A 16919-nucleotide genomic window follows, 5' to 3' on the forward strand; every position below is an offset into this window, starting at 1 on the left:
ATGCCTTTTTAAATGGTGATATACGTGAGAAAATTTATATGGTTCAACTACCTGGTTATGTAGTTGAGGGGGAATCGGTATGCCGATTAAAAAAATCTTTATATGGGCTTAAACAAGAATGAAGGATTGTCGACCAGTTGACACACCTATGGATACAAATATAAAATTGTGTGGCATGACTGAAGAAGATATTGATATTGGCAAATATCAAAAACTTGTGGGAAAAGTAACCTATCTCACAGTAACTAGGCCAGACATATCTTATGATGTAAGTGTAGTGAGTCAATTCTTGCACAAACCACAAATTACACTGGCAGGCCTTAGAGAAAATATTACGATACCTAAAAGGAGCTATGAGAATAGGACTATTGTATAAAAAACATAGGCACTACAATACAGAAGGCTTATCAGATGCAGATTTGGCTGGATCACCTGATGATAGAAAATCTACATTGGGATATTGCACTCTTGGGGGGGGGGGGGGGGGGGAACTTGATTACACGAAAAAGTAAGAAGCAAAATGTGGTTTTAAGATCTAGCGCTGAAGCAGAATACAAAGCTCTGGCCCATACAGTTAGTGAACTCTTATGGATTAGGACCCTTCTTACCAAATTAGGATTTTATAAAAGAGGTTTCATGGGTTTGCATTGTGAAACCAAACAATCATTCATATTACTTCAAAATAATTAAACATATTGAGGTGGATTGTCACTTTATACTTGAGAAGTTTCAAGCAAGAATAATCTTCCTCAAACATGTTTCATTTTAAGAGCAAGTAGCTGATATTCTCACTAAACCCGTTACATAAAAAATCCTATCTTTTATATGTGACAAGTTGGGTATTTATGATGTATTTTCTCCTCCAGCTTGAGGGGGAGTGTTGGAAGATGAGCTAAAGCCTACAAGCTCAGGACAAGAAGCCCACATGTCAAAGGAGTGGCATATGTGTAAAATATGGTACTTTCCATAAAGATGGCATAGAAGTGTAAATATGTGTTCCTTTTATGTATTTTGTTTTATCAAATTGTAACCCTAAGGGCATTGTAAAACTATAAATAAAGGCCTTGGCTAAGAGTAGAGCATTGAAGCCCTCTCCTCTTCTTCCACAAATTCGTCAAACCTTCCTCTATTTGACGCAAACCCTTCTTCCCTTAATCCAAACTCCCTCCTTCTTTGTTCTTCTTCTTCTCCTCTCCTTTCTCTCTTCTTCTTCTTCTTCTTCCTCGTTGATCTAAAGTTCTTCTCATTGGATCCTAAATTTTACATGTATTAAACATATTTTGAAACACATCATATAATTTATGTAAATTCTTGGTACTAGAGTACAACTTGGCATAACTGTCCCATAAAGAAGGAAACTTTCCTTCTATGTCACTTGGCGTCAACTAGTAATAAGAAATCATAATCTTTGACTTACTTCATTCCTTAAATAATTTAGGAAGTAAATTATACATAATAAACTGATATAGGAAGCCTTCAAAGAGACAAAATACAACAACTTTCTTTCCTAAAAAACTTTCCTCTCAGCAAGCTCTAGAAGAAGGAAACTTTCCTTATAGATAAAGTGTGCCATTTTGTCTAATCAAATCACAACTTTGACTTACCTTTTTTTCCTTCAATATTTTATGTTAAGATAAATCATAGAGTAACTCAACCGTTGGAAGATAAAGGACGTTGCAAAGATCAATAACTTTTTCCAAAAAAAAGTTCTCCTCTAGGTAATCAAGAACTAGTCTTCACCTAACTCTGTAGAGATCAAATCACACAAATAAACGAATTCAAACATGCCATTGATCATAATAATCCACATATATAGCAGAAAACTAATAAATCTTGATCCAACATATAATTTTTAAGGGGAAAAAAACTATCTTCTATGATTAAATCGAGCACTTAAAATTTTGTTTATCAACTTACATGATCCAAAGCAAACCGAGCATTTAATTCTTATGTTGGAGCATAATACATATAAATACTTAACTTCCTATCCAATTTGGACGAGAAAACTCATATATCAATGATTTTTCAAGACCAAATAGCATTAAACATCTCATCAACGAGAAGGGGAAAAAAACTTATCTTTGAACAAACCGAATCCTTGCTTCATCAACAAGAGTTCCACATGAAGCTTGACAAAAACTTTAACTTAATATCATCTTAACCTCAGGATCCTAGACCCATAGCTCTAATACCATGATGAAAAACGTAAATTGATCAGTCAAAGGGAGATGAGAAACCGAAGAGAAAGAAGAAGAGAGATGATAGTAGAGAGAAAGAGAGAAAGAGTGAAGGACGGCTAGAGAGAGTTTGAGAAGGGGGAAAAGAGGATTAAGGATTATCTATCATGCTTAATCCTCTCCCTCAACATATATTTATAATATTGAATATCTCAAAAATTACATCAATGTCCTTTACCCTAAGAAGGGAGGAAATGGACAAGAATTAAAGATATTTTACATCATTGCCGTTATATTCAAGTTACATCTTTCAACAAAGTGTACATACCCAAGTTTTTCTAATAAATGTCCGCTTTCCAAGAAATGCTAAACTATGTTAAATGAACTATAAATCTTACTCCAATAGTCTTCTAACAAAATGTGCTTTTTCAAGCGCTCATGAAGGTTTGAGATCTCATGTAGCTAATTAATATATTTAAAACATTAAAAGTAGGAAAAACAATCACATAAAATTAGTAAAAACATAGTTAGCATGTTAGAGTAAGGTGAAAAATAATTCACCTAGTTAAAATGACTTAAATACCTTTGTTAACAGTATGTATTTTTTAGCAATCTCCTACTAGTATTTTCACCAAAGTTTAATAAGAGCAGCTCAAGCAGCTCAACTATGGGTGTAGTGAATACTAATGAAGACATCTTGGATAGAAGCTTGAAGCCAAGAAATCCCTCTTGATAGAACACAGAGAGGAAAAAAAAAGATGAAATTAATTAGATAAAAAATACCTTTCAATTAAAATAAATTAATATAAATGAAGACTACATTATTCAAATTTTGATGACCCAATCCAAAAATATACTAAGTAAATAAGAAAATACCACACTAAGTAAAAACCTACAACTTAACAATTAGCATAAAACACCAAAATAAATAAATATGAGTGCACAACAAAACAAATTGATTTTAATCAATGGGAAAAGAATCACTCACAAAAAGTTGTTACTTGAGACCCCTCATTTGACCTTCTAGACATGCTCCTAGTTACACAGTCAAATCATTACATAGTTTAATAATTTTCTTAAAAAACACAAGTAGGCACCATGGAGGATACTTATCCCTTAATTTCAAGCTCATGACCATATGAAATCACTCACCAATAATGAAAGAAATAGATGAGTTAACTAATTTGCCCTTGGGGCTACATAAGTGAATACCTAAGAGAATGGACACCTACTTCAACTATATTATATTTATCTTTCACTTAGACAAATATGATAAATCAAATGAAAGGAGTCCAAAGTAGATTTAGTTTATGATCTAACTCGAGTATTATGCAAAAATTGCATTTGTCTGTTTGGATGGATGCTAATTACTAAGGGTGGGCACTAGGTTTAGGTTTCATAGAAACCTAACCCGACATGACCTGCAAACCTAAGGATGAGTTTTAAATCTCACATTGTGGGTCAGGGATATGGTTGAGGAAAAAATCCCCATGGAGGTTCGAGGTGAGGATGGGTTTTACAAAACCTGACATGAACTTGACATGATTTTGACCTAATTAATTTATATATCTAATTTTACAATATATAATTATATATATTAAAAATGTTTTTATTTTTAGAAAAAAATATTATTTTTTATTCATACAATTTAATTAATAATTTTTAAAAATCTTATAATATTAAATGAATGAAAGATTGAGCCATGAGCCGAAGTAAGGATTAGTCAGGGAGAAGCTTATGGGGACAAGGATTAAGTTGGGGTCAAGGTCGCGGGGACGAGTTTTTTAGGGTTCATGTTTTAGGTTACAGGTTTGGGTTGAGGTTTGGATTTTTAAAAGCTTGATCCAATCCAAACCTACTTGTGTCATAATTTCCATTGACCTAAGTGCTTTTTGAGGTAAGTTGATAGTTAGGTTTCAACATATGTTCCACTATTGAGTAGCCACTAGATAGTTAGGTTTTAACATATGTTCCAAATTTGCAATGCATGATTATTTTAAATTGAGAGAGGCCCTTAGTTTTAGAAATGTAATAATTATTCTTTTGTTAACATTATAATTTTTTAAAAATAACTAAGGGGGGGTTAGTGCACATGACTCAGGACATGATCTTCATGCGCATTACGCAGTTCATGTCCTGATGTCGTTAGGGGACGCCGAAATTCATGTCATGTACATGAATATACATGAATCACGAGTTCATGTCTCAAGAGTAACGGGCGGAAAGTGCTTTCCGCCCGATTTTGAGAATCATCTACATGACTCTCGCGCGGGCTCTCTCTCGGCGAGCGGGGCTGTCTCTCGGGGGGCTCTCTGCCGCACACCCTCTCTGCCGTTTCATTTCCACAGCCCTCTCTCGGTGTTGCCGCAACCCTCTCTCGTTCCGGAGCCCTCTCTCGGTGTTGCCGGAGCCCTCTTTCGTTCCGCAACCATCTCTCGTTCCCGCAGCCCTCTCTCGGTGTTGCCGCAGCCCTCTCTCGTTCCGTCGCCGGCCGTCGCCGTTGCCTACTAGCCCGTCCCCGTCGCCATCGTCGTTGCCTGCCGTCGTCGCTGGTAGTCGCCGTCGCCGTCTAGCCCATCCCCGTCGCCATCGTCGTTGCCCTTTGGCTCGCAGCTAAGGAAGACGACGATGGTTTAATTTTTTTTATTTATAAAATAATTATTTTTATTTATAATTAATTATTGTTATTTATAATTAATTATTTTTATTTATAATTAATTATTTTTATTTATAGTTAATTATTTTTATTTATAATTAATTATTTTTATTTATAATTAATTATTTTTATTTATTTAATATATTTATTTAATATATTTATTTTACAGTTACTATATTAAAATAGTGATTTAATAGTCATAATTAAAATATTGTTAAAATAAATATTTGATAAATTATTTTTGGCATAATTATCCGATTGCTATAGTTAATTAAACCAATAGTTTTAAATTTTGTGATAATATATTAATAATTAATAATACATAAAATATATTATGTACAAATATATAGTGTGTTAAAGTTATGATTAGATCATTTTTTTCTCTTAAATTATTCGTGTAGTAATAATGGTTGTTTTACCTAATTTGGGGTTTAAGGATTATGTTGTAATTAAGTGCACTGTAAAGGTTTAGAAATTCTCTTGTTTTTTATGTTTTTTTCATGTTGGGGCACTAACACTGGAAACTGTTTTCCAGTGCACATGAAGTCGTCAACACTAACACAAATTCTTACCTGATCTTCATGTACATGACATGACATGATCTTCATGTTGGACATGACTTGATCTTCAAGAATCCACTTTGGGGCACTAACCCCCCCTAAATAAATTCCCAATGAAATGTAGACTAGAGACAACTTCGTGATATTTTGGTGATAAATATTGTCCTCTTAGTTTTTGGCCCACAAATATAAGACAAGGGCGGCACTTATACACGTAGATAGGCGCGAGTGGTTGTGAGAGAACTTGCTCCCGCATGCCCAGAGAAAGGAGCAGACATTTGATGCAGCTAACAGTAAACAGCCGATGCCGATCCGTCGTCTCCCCTCATGAACAGCGGCGAGTTCAAATAAATTTCTTATATTCCTGATTGTGTAGTCCCGCAGTTCGCCGGCGCTGCACCTGTCTCTATTTTCCTTTTCTTTTCCTTTCCTTTTTATTTATATCTTTCAAATGGAGATTTGGTGCTACTTTTCGAGCGCCAAGTCGAGCTTCCTTTTCCAAACCTTGTCATCCTCCGTCTGTTCAATGGGTTCATTCAGTCCCATCAACAACAAATATCGCTATTCTTCTCCCCGATTCAATTCAATTTCCGGAATCCAGCCGTTTATTTGCATGGATAACAGAGCTAAAAACATATATAGAAGCAAAAGTGTCCTCAGACGGTCTTCTTGTTCACGATCAACTCCTACGGAGGAGCAGCATTACATGGACGACCATGCCACCCCGATTAAGACCAGTGCCGCCACTCTTTATCAGAACGGGAACCCCCTTGGGCGCAAGGAGCTCGGCAAATGTGTAGTTAAGTGGATTTCACAGGGAATGAGAGCGATGGCTTCTGATTTTGCTTCGGCCGAGATGCCCGGTGAATTCGAACCAGAGGTTAGACAAAAAAGGGATATCGGCACTGGCGGCCTCACGTTCGTGATCCTCGCTCAACCATATTTAAATGCTATACCCATGCCCCGGGGATTTGAAGCTATATGCCTTAAAGCCAGCACTCATTACCCCACTCTCTTTGATCACTTCCAGAGGGAGTTGAGAGGCGTCCTCCAGGACTTGCAATCCAAGTCCTTCATCCAAGATTGGCGTAAGACCGAGTCTTGGAAGCTGCTCAAGGAATTCGGCAGTTCAGGTGAGGTCCCCCTTTTATTTCTTCTTTCAAAAATCACAGTATTCTCTTTTCACATTTATTTTCCTCTTTGGGTCGCCATCTCTCTCTCTCTCTCTCTCTCTTTCTCTCTCTTAATGTTATAACTCTTCAGTCTTTGGTCATCAAACAAGACACGAGGAAGTAAAGAACATGATGCTGTTCTTTTTTCAGCACAGCACCGCGCTGTTGTACGGAAAGCGACTGTTCCATCAAAGCTTGTGCACGGTAGTCTCCGCATGCACCTCGATAAAGCTAAATCTATTCAATCTAAGATTGACGACTATGTAAAACACATGTCGGATCTTCTTCGTATCGAACGTGATTCAGAATTGGAATTCACTCAAAAGGAGTTGAATGCTGTTCCCACACCGGATGTCTGCAATACGTCAAAGCCAATTGAATATTTAGTCAGCCACGAGCAGGCTCAACACGAGCAATGTGACACCATTTGCAACCTCAGTGCTGTGAGCTCCTCTAAAGGTGAGGTCCAATCTTTCTCGTTCGTGAAGTTCCTACTAAGGTACACGTGAAGTTGAGTTGAGGAGATAATGGTTTCTCATCTAACAGGCTTAGGAGGGATGCATTTGGTTTTATTTAGAGTTGATCGGAACCATCGGCTACCACCCACTACCCTCTCTCCTGGAGACATGGTTTGTATTAGGACATGTGATAGCAGGGGTGCTTGTGCCGCATCTTGCATGCGAGGCTTTGTTAACAACCTTGGTGACGATGGGTGCAGCATTACTGTCGCTCTAGAATCTCGATATGGTGCTTCCACTTTTTCTAAGCTTTTTGGCAAGAGTGTCCGCATGGATCGAATACATGGCCTGGCTGATACACTCACATATGAGGTATAGATGATATTTCCATACTGATTATATTTTTTGAAGTTTATGTATGAATTAACTCAAACTTTGCAGCCAGCATGTGAGATTAAAGAACTAGTTTCTAGGAAATTAGATAAATGGCAGATTTGATATAAGGTATGGGTTGTACAATTCTAATGTGTGGAAAGAGAGTGGTTTATAAGCAATTGGGTTTAGTGGTTCATTTCATGAAGAATGTAATGTCCTTGGTTCAATCGAAGGAGGGCACGAACTCCTGACTTCTAAGGACACATTTGGGGAAAACTCGTCTACCTCTTATGGCTTAATTTATTAATTTTTTTTCTCTTTTTGACTAATGAGAAATTCTTATTAGAGTGGAAGATACCCTTTAGGACCAATTGCTGCTTATGCCATGTAGTTGGAAGATTTTTTTTTTTTTTCGAGACAAGTGTGATTTTATTTAGCGCAAAGGCTAAAATTACAAAGAGGAGGGGTCCCTAACAATGAGAGGGAAACCCCTTCTTTAGCAAGAGAATCTTCCAAACAGCTGGCAGCTCTATGAGCATCAAGAACGAAAAGAAAGAAGAAGTTAGCTCCATAATTTCATAAAAACATGCCCAATGATGTCAAGGAGGATCTTTTTTACCCGAGCGCCAATTAATCACATAGCTTGGGTCATCTTCAACCCATAGAGAACCCTGAAATTTTTCCTTAAATGCCAGAAGTCCATGCCAAAGTGATTGAAGTTCAGCAGGAGTGGAATCAGAAAGCTCAAACGGACCAGCAAAGGATGCCAAAATTGAACCAGCAGAATTTCTGGAGACACCACTAAAACCAGAAGGAACCAGATTACCAAGAGAAGAACCATCAAAATTCAGTTTGATAATGTCTAAATCAGGAGGCTTTCAAGCTTCCAAGGTGACTGGACGATAATGTGTTAATTGAGCAATTTGAGACCAGCGATTTCTTAAATAATTAGCTTTGAATTCTTCAAACTAGGATAGGGAAGTAATCCAGGGAATCACTTGAGTGAAAGCCCTTTCAGCAACTTTTTTCCAAGAAGAAGATGAATTCTGAAATATACCCAGGTTTCTTTCTTCCCAAATAAACCAAGGTATTATAACAAAGCAAACTTAACACATTATTTGTCCAAGTTTTTGAAGATTTAATCTGGTACCAAGCTGAACGAGGCCAGCAAGAGAGTTTAGAAGATAGATGGAATTCAAACTTACTGAAAACAAAGCTCCAGATATGCCAACAAAATTGCAATGGAGGAGAAGGTGGTCTATGGATTCCTTCTCAACGTGACACAGAGTGCAAATGCTATTAGGAATATTTGATCCTCGGTGAATAAGATTATCTTCTCTAAAGGAAAAGTTTTGCTTTAGGAGGACCAAAGAGATTCCAAGTGATAGCTGCATCAGATGATGAATGATGTTCTATCATCAATGTAGAATAACAGGAAGCTACAATAAATTGACCAGCATTATGAGGGCACCGAATTGGCTTGTCTGGATGTGTCAGCCGAATGAATTCCTTGTTAAGCTGATCCAAAAATTTCCGAAGTCAATAGCCTCCATATCATGTGACTCTCGATGAAAATGATTATTCCAGTCAACCTCTTTCAAGGATCTATTATTGAGAACATTTGAAAGTAGGATCTCCTGTTGCATGATTAAATTGAAAATAAGAGTAAACTGATAGCTTAAAGATGCATTCTTACACCAGGAATCAAGCCAAAAAAGGATACTTTTTCCATTTCCAGGAAAGAGGCTGTTAAGATTGGCAAAATGACCAAATCTCTTATGAGTATACTTCAAGATTGGAAATAGGGTATCCAAGGATCATTACTTCTCCCCATGTTTTTCAGCACAGGAGGTATCCAAGGCTGGTTGCTGTGCATGTTGATTCTCCAACACCATTTTGTGATAAAAACAGAATTTGTTTCTCTGATCCTCCTAATACTCAATCCAGCTCAATGCTTATCTTTGCAGACATCTTTCCAATTTACTAGATGATGCAATCCATCTTTTTGAACCTTTCCAAAGGAAGCTATGCATAATTTTCTCAATTTCTTTTGCCACAGTAAAATAATGAAATAAATGAAACTGAGAGGAGAAAGAAAGGAGATAAAAGGAGAAATAGATGCTGGAAAAGAGAGCAAAGGGAGAGAGCTCTAGTTAGGGATCAGAAGTCGATCCCTAACTCTTATTCACTTAAGTGAAAAATGGGTACAATGACTAATAAGCTCTCGTACACAACTACTTATAACTCCTAATCTACACCTCCTATTACATGAAAATTGGACCATAGACTCCTAAATATGCTGAGTAACATTGTACCCTCACTACAAAATACAGATCATGTAAAATAACCAAGCTGCCCCTTATACTGTTTTCTAACAGTCACAAAAGTTGGGCAATGAAGGAAGGAGAGATAATAAGTAGGAATACCCACCAAACGAACTTTTATCAAAATTAATCTTCCAGCCTTAGAAATCAGTCTGCCCTTCCATATAGATAGACGCTTGTGCAGTTTTTTAATTACTGGAGTCCATGGATTTCTATCAATTCTACTAAACGCTAAACCCTAAACCCTAAACCCTTGATTCTGGCAAGTGAGGCTGAAGAACATCCCAACTTATTTGCTAATGTCTCAAAGGTAGCTTGATCCAAATTGGAATAATGCCACCGACTTTCATTAAGGAACATTGTTCATTGCTGATAATTTAGTTGGGGAGACTTGCCAAACAATCAAAGATGCAATAACATCTTTAAGAATGTGTTGTGTTAAAATACAAGTTCAGGGGTATTTTGGTCATTTCTTAGATTTTCAATATTTCATTTGTCTCTTATAGTATGGCCATTAGATAGAAAATGTCTTATTTTATCTCTAGTTAAATTTGCATTCAATTTAGACATGTATTTTAGGAGATTTGTTATTTTGAGTATTGAGGGGCATTTTTGTCCTATTGTAAAATTTCACTTAAAACCTGATTATAAAGAAGCAGGAAGGGTCTTTCTGCCTCTCTTCCAGAAAAAAATAAAACTAATTCTAACAACTTGGTGCTTTGACTAGAACTAACTGGGAAACTGGAGCGACGATGCTTTTCCAACTGACAGGATTCACAATCAAATGAAATATCGGCTGGTAGAGAAGGAAAAGATTGACCCAACTTAGCTGGTGAGGGTGTCCCAAGCACAGATGCCACAAGTAAGAAGAATTTGTAGTAGTGAGAGCTATAACTCGAGAAACGGATACATCATCCAGCATGTAGAACCTTCCCTTCTCATGTCCTGAACTAATCGTCCTCTTCGTCTGCAAGTCCTGGAAAACACAAGAAGTAGGATAAAAAGTTACTGAACAGCTTAAGGATTTAGTTCTATGACTCACAGACAAGAGATTAACTGGAAAATTTGGTACAAATAACACAGAATCTAAGGATATTTGTGGAGTAGTGCGAACTATACCCTCCCCCTTAATGGGAGAGGTGGATCCATCAGCTAAAGTAACTCAACAATATGAATGAGATGGGCTAATGGACTGAAATAGAGATGACATACCTGACATGTGTGTAGAGGCTCCTGAATCATTGATCCAAGAGGGGGAATGAGACACATTTAGTGCATTCATACCTGTACTAGCCATCGTGGCACTCGCTGAGGAAGGAGGAGTCTCGGTAGTCTGAGAAGCAGTTAGTTGACCCAGTCATTGTAATAACTGCTGAATTTCCTCATACGATCCAGTGTGTGAGGAGGCATCCTTATCTGTGACTATAGAATTGGCTCAGGTAGGTTTACCAAATTTGTCCCAGCATTTCTCAGAAATATGATTAGTCCTTCCACATTACACACATTTTCGATCCCCCCGATCATTTCGGCCACGACCACGGGTTGTGTAAGAGCGACCTTTACCTCTATTATTACCACCATGAAACTGACCGTCGGGCTTACCCGTAGAAGATTGAAGGTTAATAGTAGCTGCTTCTGAGAGGGCTCCACTTGACTCATTCTTATTTACAACTGCACCTTCAACTCGAAGAACTCTATTAAAAACTTGCTCAAGAGTGGTCACATCCTCATTAACCAACAATTGGGCTCTAATAGCATCATACTCATGCCCCACACCATCCAAAAATCGGGCTACTTGAATCTGATTTTCTTTCTAACGGATGTCTTCAACATTCGTAGTAAAAGGATGGAATATACTAATCTCCTGTAGTACTCCTCTCATCTCAGTGAAATAATTTGTCATTGATCTACCTCCACGCTTCATATTAAAGAAATTCACATATAACTCATAGATCCTTGATAAATCACTTTCTTGAGACAAAATGGAAGCCAATGTAGTCCACATTGCCTTAGCAGTATTGTAACTCAAAATCTGATCACTAAATCTGGATTCCATACTATTGACCAACCTGGACATTACTAAATTATCTTCTGCCACCCAATCTTCAGTAATAGGCACCAGGGGATCATCATTTATATATTTTTTCCATTCTTCTGGCCCTCAAATATATCAAAGCTGATCTAGACCAGTTTATATAATTTGATCCATTCAACCGGATCATAGTTATTTGAATAGACTGAGAGAATTTCACATCATGAGCTCTTAGCAGTCCTTTGGACAGCAACCCGTGTGTTGGAATCAACCATTAAATATCACCAAACACCACAATTCAGTACACTGGTGCGTCAATTAACCAAAGGGAAGCACTTTCCCCAAATTTCAATATTTGCGTAGTCAAGTGGGCCCCACACCGAATTCAATTAGCTCAATGCAACACCCAATTCATTCAATTTAGAACCAATAGTGATCAATTCTAGCAATTGAGACCATAAATCAATGAAAGAATGACCTAATTGCAAGAAATCAAGATGGTGTAGGCTATATGGATGATGATGCAAACATTAGGTTGACGACGCAGGCAGATTTGAGAAATTTCCTCAAATTTGGATCATTAAACACTTCTAAATCCCAACATTTAGTCAAATAGAAGCAGTAATCATTAGCCAATAGGCTAAGATAGGCAGAAAAAGGGAAAAAATAAAATTTTTACCCTACTAGTCCAAAAATGTGGGGAAACCTTCAAGGAGATTGCTAAAAATGGAGAGAAGATCTACAAAATCCAAAGAAACTTGCCCAAGACTTGCGTTACTACTCTGATACCATGAAAAATAGGTGATTTGGGGAGAAAATAGAAGAGAAAATGGATTTTGCTGCCTCTTCCTGAAATCCATTTTCTCTTCTATTTTCTCCCCAAATCACCTATTTTTCATTTTTTTTTGCCAGGAGGAACAAAGAGAGCTACATTGATCAATTTACAAATGCATATTCTTCCTCAAAACAAGATTCTCTTTGCAAATGAAACACTCATTTTCTAAAAAAAACAAGAAGAGAACACTCCTTATGTGAAGCCAGATGATCAGTTGAGTGACATTTTTTGTCTAGTATCTAGTTTTTGAAATGCTAGTATCTAGTTAGGATAAAGTTTTCTATTTTGTGTAACAATCTAGGGTTTTTTTATATGTATCCCAGTTAGAGGAGGTAGTGTTGAGTGTTATAGTTTGTAAGTATCAGGATAAAGTAGTCAAGTCACTTGTTAGCAATTATTTTGATCTTATATTTAACGGGTAATTTTTTAATTGGAACAGAATATCTTAAATTAATGAGTGGAAGTGAATTAGGGTCAACCAGCAGTCCGAACTCAAGTTGTATGGAATCATCCTCTCTTTTTCTCCTGTTTCATTTGATTCATCCTGATTTCTATTTAAAGCTGGAAGTACTCATTGGAGACTAGCTATTTATGTTTTCCTTTGGTAATGCAAATGCGGGTTTACAAGAGAAAATAAAAAGGAAAACAATCAAGCTGAAAAGTTAGACTGTAGTTCAAAGAAAATAAAGAATGAAGACTTTCAATAAAGGATGCTTTGGGTGCAAGAGAAGAAACAGACGGGATGGATCAAGGAGATGGACCAACCATAAGTGGTTCTCAGATCAAAAGAAAGGACTCATTGTTGTGATCTGTTTTGGTTTCAATGCAAACTTGAAAAGTTTGTGGTCCAAAAATGCGAAAAGCTTCCATGTTGGAGAGCTTCTTTAAGGAAGAGAAAATTCTCAACAGAAGACCTTGTATAAACTTGAAGTATTTGCCCTTTCCCATGTTCTAGGAGCGTTTATATAGAGTTATCTTCGAAACATTTCCGAGTTCAATCCTGATTTGGACTTACATAACTTGAAACTTCTAAAACTAGAAACTAAAATATTATGGTAACTTCAACTGCCTCTACCACTTCATGAGTCGTTCAATTCATCACAAAATTTACATTTTTGTACTCAAAATTAAGTTAGCTAACAAAAAAATTGACTGGATTTGGATTTTTATAACAAGTTACAGCAGTTTCTCTAGAATCTCTCAAAATTAGCAATTTCCTTGTGAGTTTTGGGAATTTACAGCTTTGGCAACCTTCTAATCTTCTAAGTCGTGCCAAACTTCATGCAGATATTTTAGAAGGGCTTTTTATGTTTGAGGAAAGTAAGGAAGTCGAATTTAGATGAAAAATTGAATCCTTGTTGAGAACTTACTTTTTCTAGGACTTGCTTATTTTGTTCATATTTAGTTCTCATTTTTTTTATCTGAGCTTCTAAACTGCTCCTTAGGGTTCTGGGCTTCCCCTTTCAAATCCAAAACATGGAGTAGGATTTTGAGAAACATCTGTCTTTGCCAAAGCATATGCTCTTCCATTTTCACTTCTAATCGTGTGAGACCAATTTAGTCGAAGACCTTCAGAAAGCGTTCCAATTTCTCCATCATCTGCCAAAATATTCATGGAGGAGCACAACTAGTTGTAACCAACCAATGACCACAAAAGAGTTCCCTTCAACAACAAGGGGGAAATCCAAATGCTGCAAAAGGAGCAGAGTATGCTTGCAAGAGTTATCCTAATTGACATGGAAAGCACCCCTACTTCTTAAGGTGCCTGCTTTCCCTCTTGAGCTTCCATCAAAATTCAATTTTAGATATCTTTTTGATGGAACCTTCCAAGGAAATATTCTAGAAGTTGTAGAGGTAACAAAAGTAGCCGTATCATCCCAATGGTGTTTCAATACTGCAGTAATCATATGCTGATAAAAGTGGTTCTTTTAAACTTAAAATGCATATACTGTATCATCCAAGTAATTGCCCCTTCTACTAAGTGAATTTATGTCTTTTGGAATATTAAAAGGCCTTTTGTTGGAGATGCTTTGCATCATTTGGTGGTTGGAATTGTTAAGAATAGCTCTACCTGGATTTGGGATAAGAAAAATCTTGTACTTATTACTTGGGAAGAGACATCTTAACTTTGGTTAACTTTGGGAGTGGGTATTCATATATAGATATCTACCCAAAATTGTCCACTTGTAGGAGGCACAAAAGAGGCTTCACATGAGAGGGGGACTGTTACAAATAGTTCATTTATGAATTCAGGATAAGAAAATCATATGTTTATTAAGGCTGGAAGGCTCTTCCTCCTCAAATTTTGCCTGGCTGGAATTCCAAACTATTACATCTCCTTCTTGCCTTGTCTGGTCTCTGTCTGCCTGCATATTGACAGAATTAAAAAGAGGTTCCTTTGGCGTGGCACAAGCTCGAAGTTTAAATATCATCTTGTTGGCTAGTCTGATGTGTGCCTCTCCAAATCTCTGGGCGGTTTGGGGATCCAGCTTACCAAAGATATGAACTTGGCTTTGCTTCTCAAGTGAATTTAGAAATTCAACATCGCCTCTAACAACCTTTGGAAGCTGATGGTGACCTCGAAGCTGCATTGGCATGAGCATTGGTGGACTTCGGGTGGCAGACGATGTGCGCTCTCTCCAATTTGGAGAGCTATCTACCTCCTCCTTCCTTTCTTCAATTTGGGCATTTGATATCATGTTGATAACGGGTGGTTGGTTTGGTTTTGGGAGGATTGGTGGGTGAGCAGTGGACCTCCTCGGGCTGCTTTCAACAACATTTGGCTGGCATCCACTCAGAGGAGTCTCTCAGTCGCTAATGCTTGGAGGTTTGGCTCTTGGGACCTGCACCTCCGATGCGGTCTAGATGACTCGGATGCTTTACTCGCCTCTTGGAGACTCTTTTGTCTTCCAAACCTAGAGATTCCTTGGTTGATTCAATGATTTGGTAGCCGAAGGCGAGCAGTGTCTTTTCGGTCTCCTTTGCTTATTCCCTCATCAAGGGATGGGCTTCGTGCTCTGCTGATCATGATGTGACTATCATTTGGCGTCTTTGCACCCCCCTTAAGGTCAAGTTCTTCCTTTGGAGTGCCAGTCTTAACAAGATTCTCTCTGCCGACTATCGCAGGCATCGTGGTAACCATAATGTGTTTACTTCTTGCCTCCTTTGCGGTATTGAGGAGGAGACTGTCAGCCACCTTCTCCTCTCCTGCCCTTTCTCTTGGACAATTTGGATGGCCATCCTTAGCAAGGTGGGCCTTTAGTTTTGTTTGCCTTGGGACCTCGTTTCTGTCTGTCGCTTGCTTCGTGGGATCTCTTTCCTCAAGATGGGTAAGTTGCCTATCCTTGCTTGCACCGCCTTCATCCCTTGGGTTATCTGGAAGGGGTGCAACAATCAGCTGTTCAATGCCAAAGCTCGGTCTTCAGAGAGGGTCACTTCCTCTATCATTGGCCTTGTCTCTTCTTGGCTTCATACTAGGAAGGAATTTTCCTCTCTCATGGGTTTTCCCCTCAGAGATAATTGGCATTCTTTCACTTAGATGGGTTCCCTAGCTAAATCCCCCACTATTCAAAAGTCGCAACTCCCTTAGCCGGGCTACCTCACGTTCAAATTTAATGGGGGCTCTCTTGGTAACCCCGGGAAGGCCGGATTTGGTGGTGTTTTTCGTGACTCAGATTGCAACCAAATCATTTCTTATTCTAGCATTATGTGTATCTTTGACTCCACTTCTGCTGAGCTTCAGGCCCTCCTTAATGGCCTCACAGTCTTCCAGGATCATCTCTCTGGTCTGCTCCATATTGAGGGTGACTTTGCAATGATTATCAGCTGGTTTTCCTCTCCTTCCACCCCGCCGTGGCGACATTGGGATGTATTTTATGCTATCATGGATCTCTTACCCTTCATCTCTTGTATTTGGTCACATGTCCTTAGATCTGCTAATTCTGTAGCCGACTTACTTGCTAAGCAGGGAGCCTCTCTCCAATCCCTTGTTGTAAAGGGTGTACTCCCCTAGCCTTGTTTGTTGTTTGTTTCTTGCTTAATAAAATGACCACTTTCTCACAAAAAAATCATATGTTTATTGTAAAATCGTGGAGAAATAAGGTGTGTGTGTGTGAGAGAGAGAGAGAGAGAGAGAGAGGCTCAGATTAGGAGTTGGATTTGACCCTTAAACTTCTCTCTTAATTAATAAAACGGTAATTTACAAGTATGCTCTCTCTCTCGTGTATTACCAAAATCAGTCCTTTCAACACTTATTACTTGGGAAGAAGCCTCTTAACTTGCACTAGTCATTTGCGATGAACCTGAACACAACTTTAACAAGAGAAAATAT

At 37.9% G+C, this 16919-nt stretch overlaps 1 protein-coding gene across 2 annotated transcripts in view; it reads left to right on the forward strand.

The window, feature by feature from the left end:
- Positions 1-5637: 5637 nt before the first annotated feature.
- The window catches only part of LOC137948252 (DNA polymerase alpha-associated DNA helicase A), a 56273-nt gene continuing 44991 nt past the window's right edge, over positions 5638-16919 (forward strand). For both annotated transcript variants that reach the window (XM_068794263.1, XM_068794264.1), the window contains exons 1-3: positions 5638-6526; positions 6716-7024; positions 7112-7395. In XM_068794263.1, the coding sequence (XP_068650364.1) occupies positions 5845-6526; positions 6716-7024; positions 7112-7395 (1275 nt within the window). In that variant the 5' untranslated portion in view covers positions 5638-5844. The remainder of the gene's footprint in view (positions 6527-6715; positions 7025-7111; positions 7396-16919) is intronic.

This window comes from Aristolochia californica, unplaced genomic scaffold (genome assembly GCF_029961685.1).
Source record: "Aristolochia californica isolate CCGP_79_NKW_82.1479 unplaced genomic scaffold, dmAriCali1.0.hap1 SCAF_13, whole genome shotgun sequence".
Classification (NCBI taxonomy): domain Eukaryota; kingdom Viridiplantae; phylum Streptophyta; class Magnoliopsida; order Piperales; family Aristolochiaceae; genus Aristolochia; species Aristolochia californica.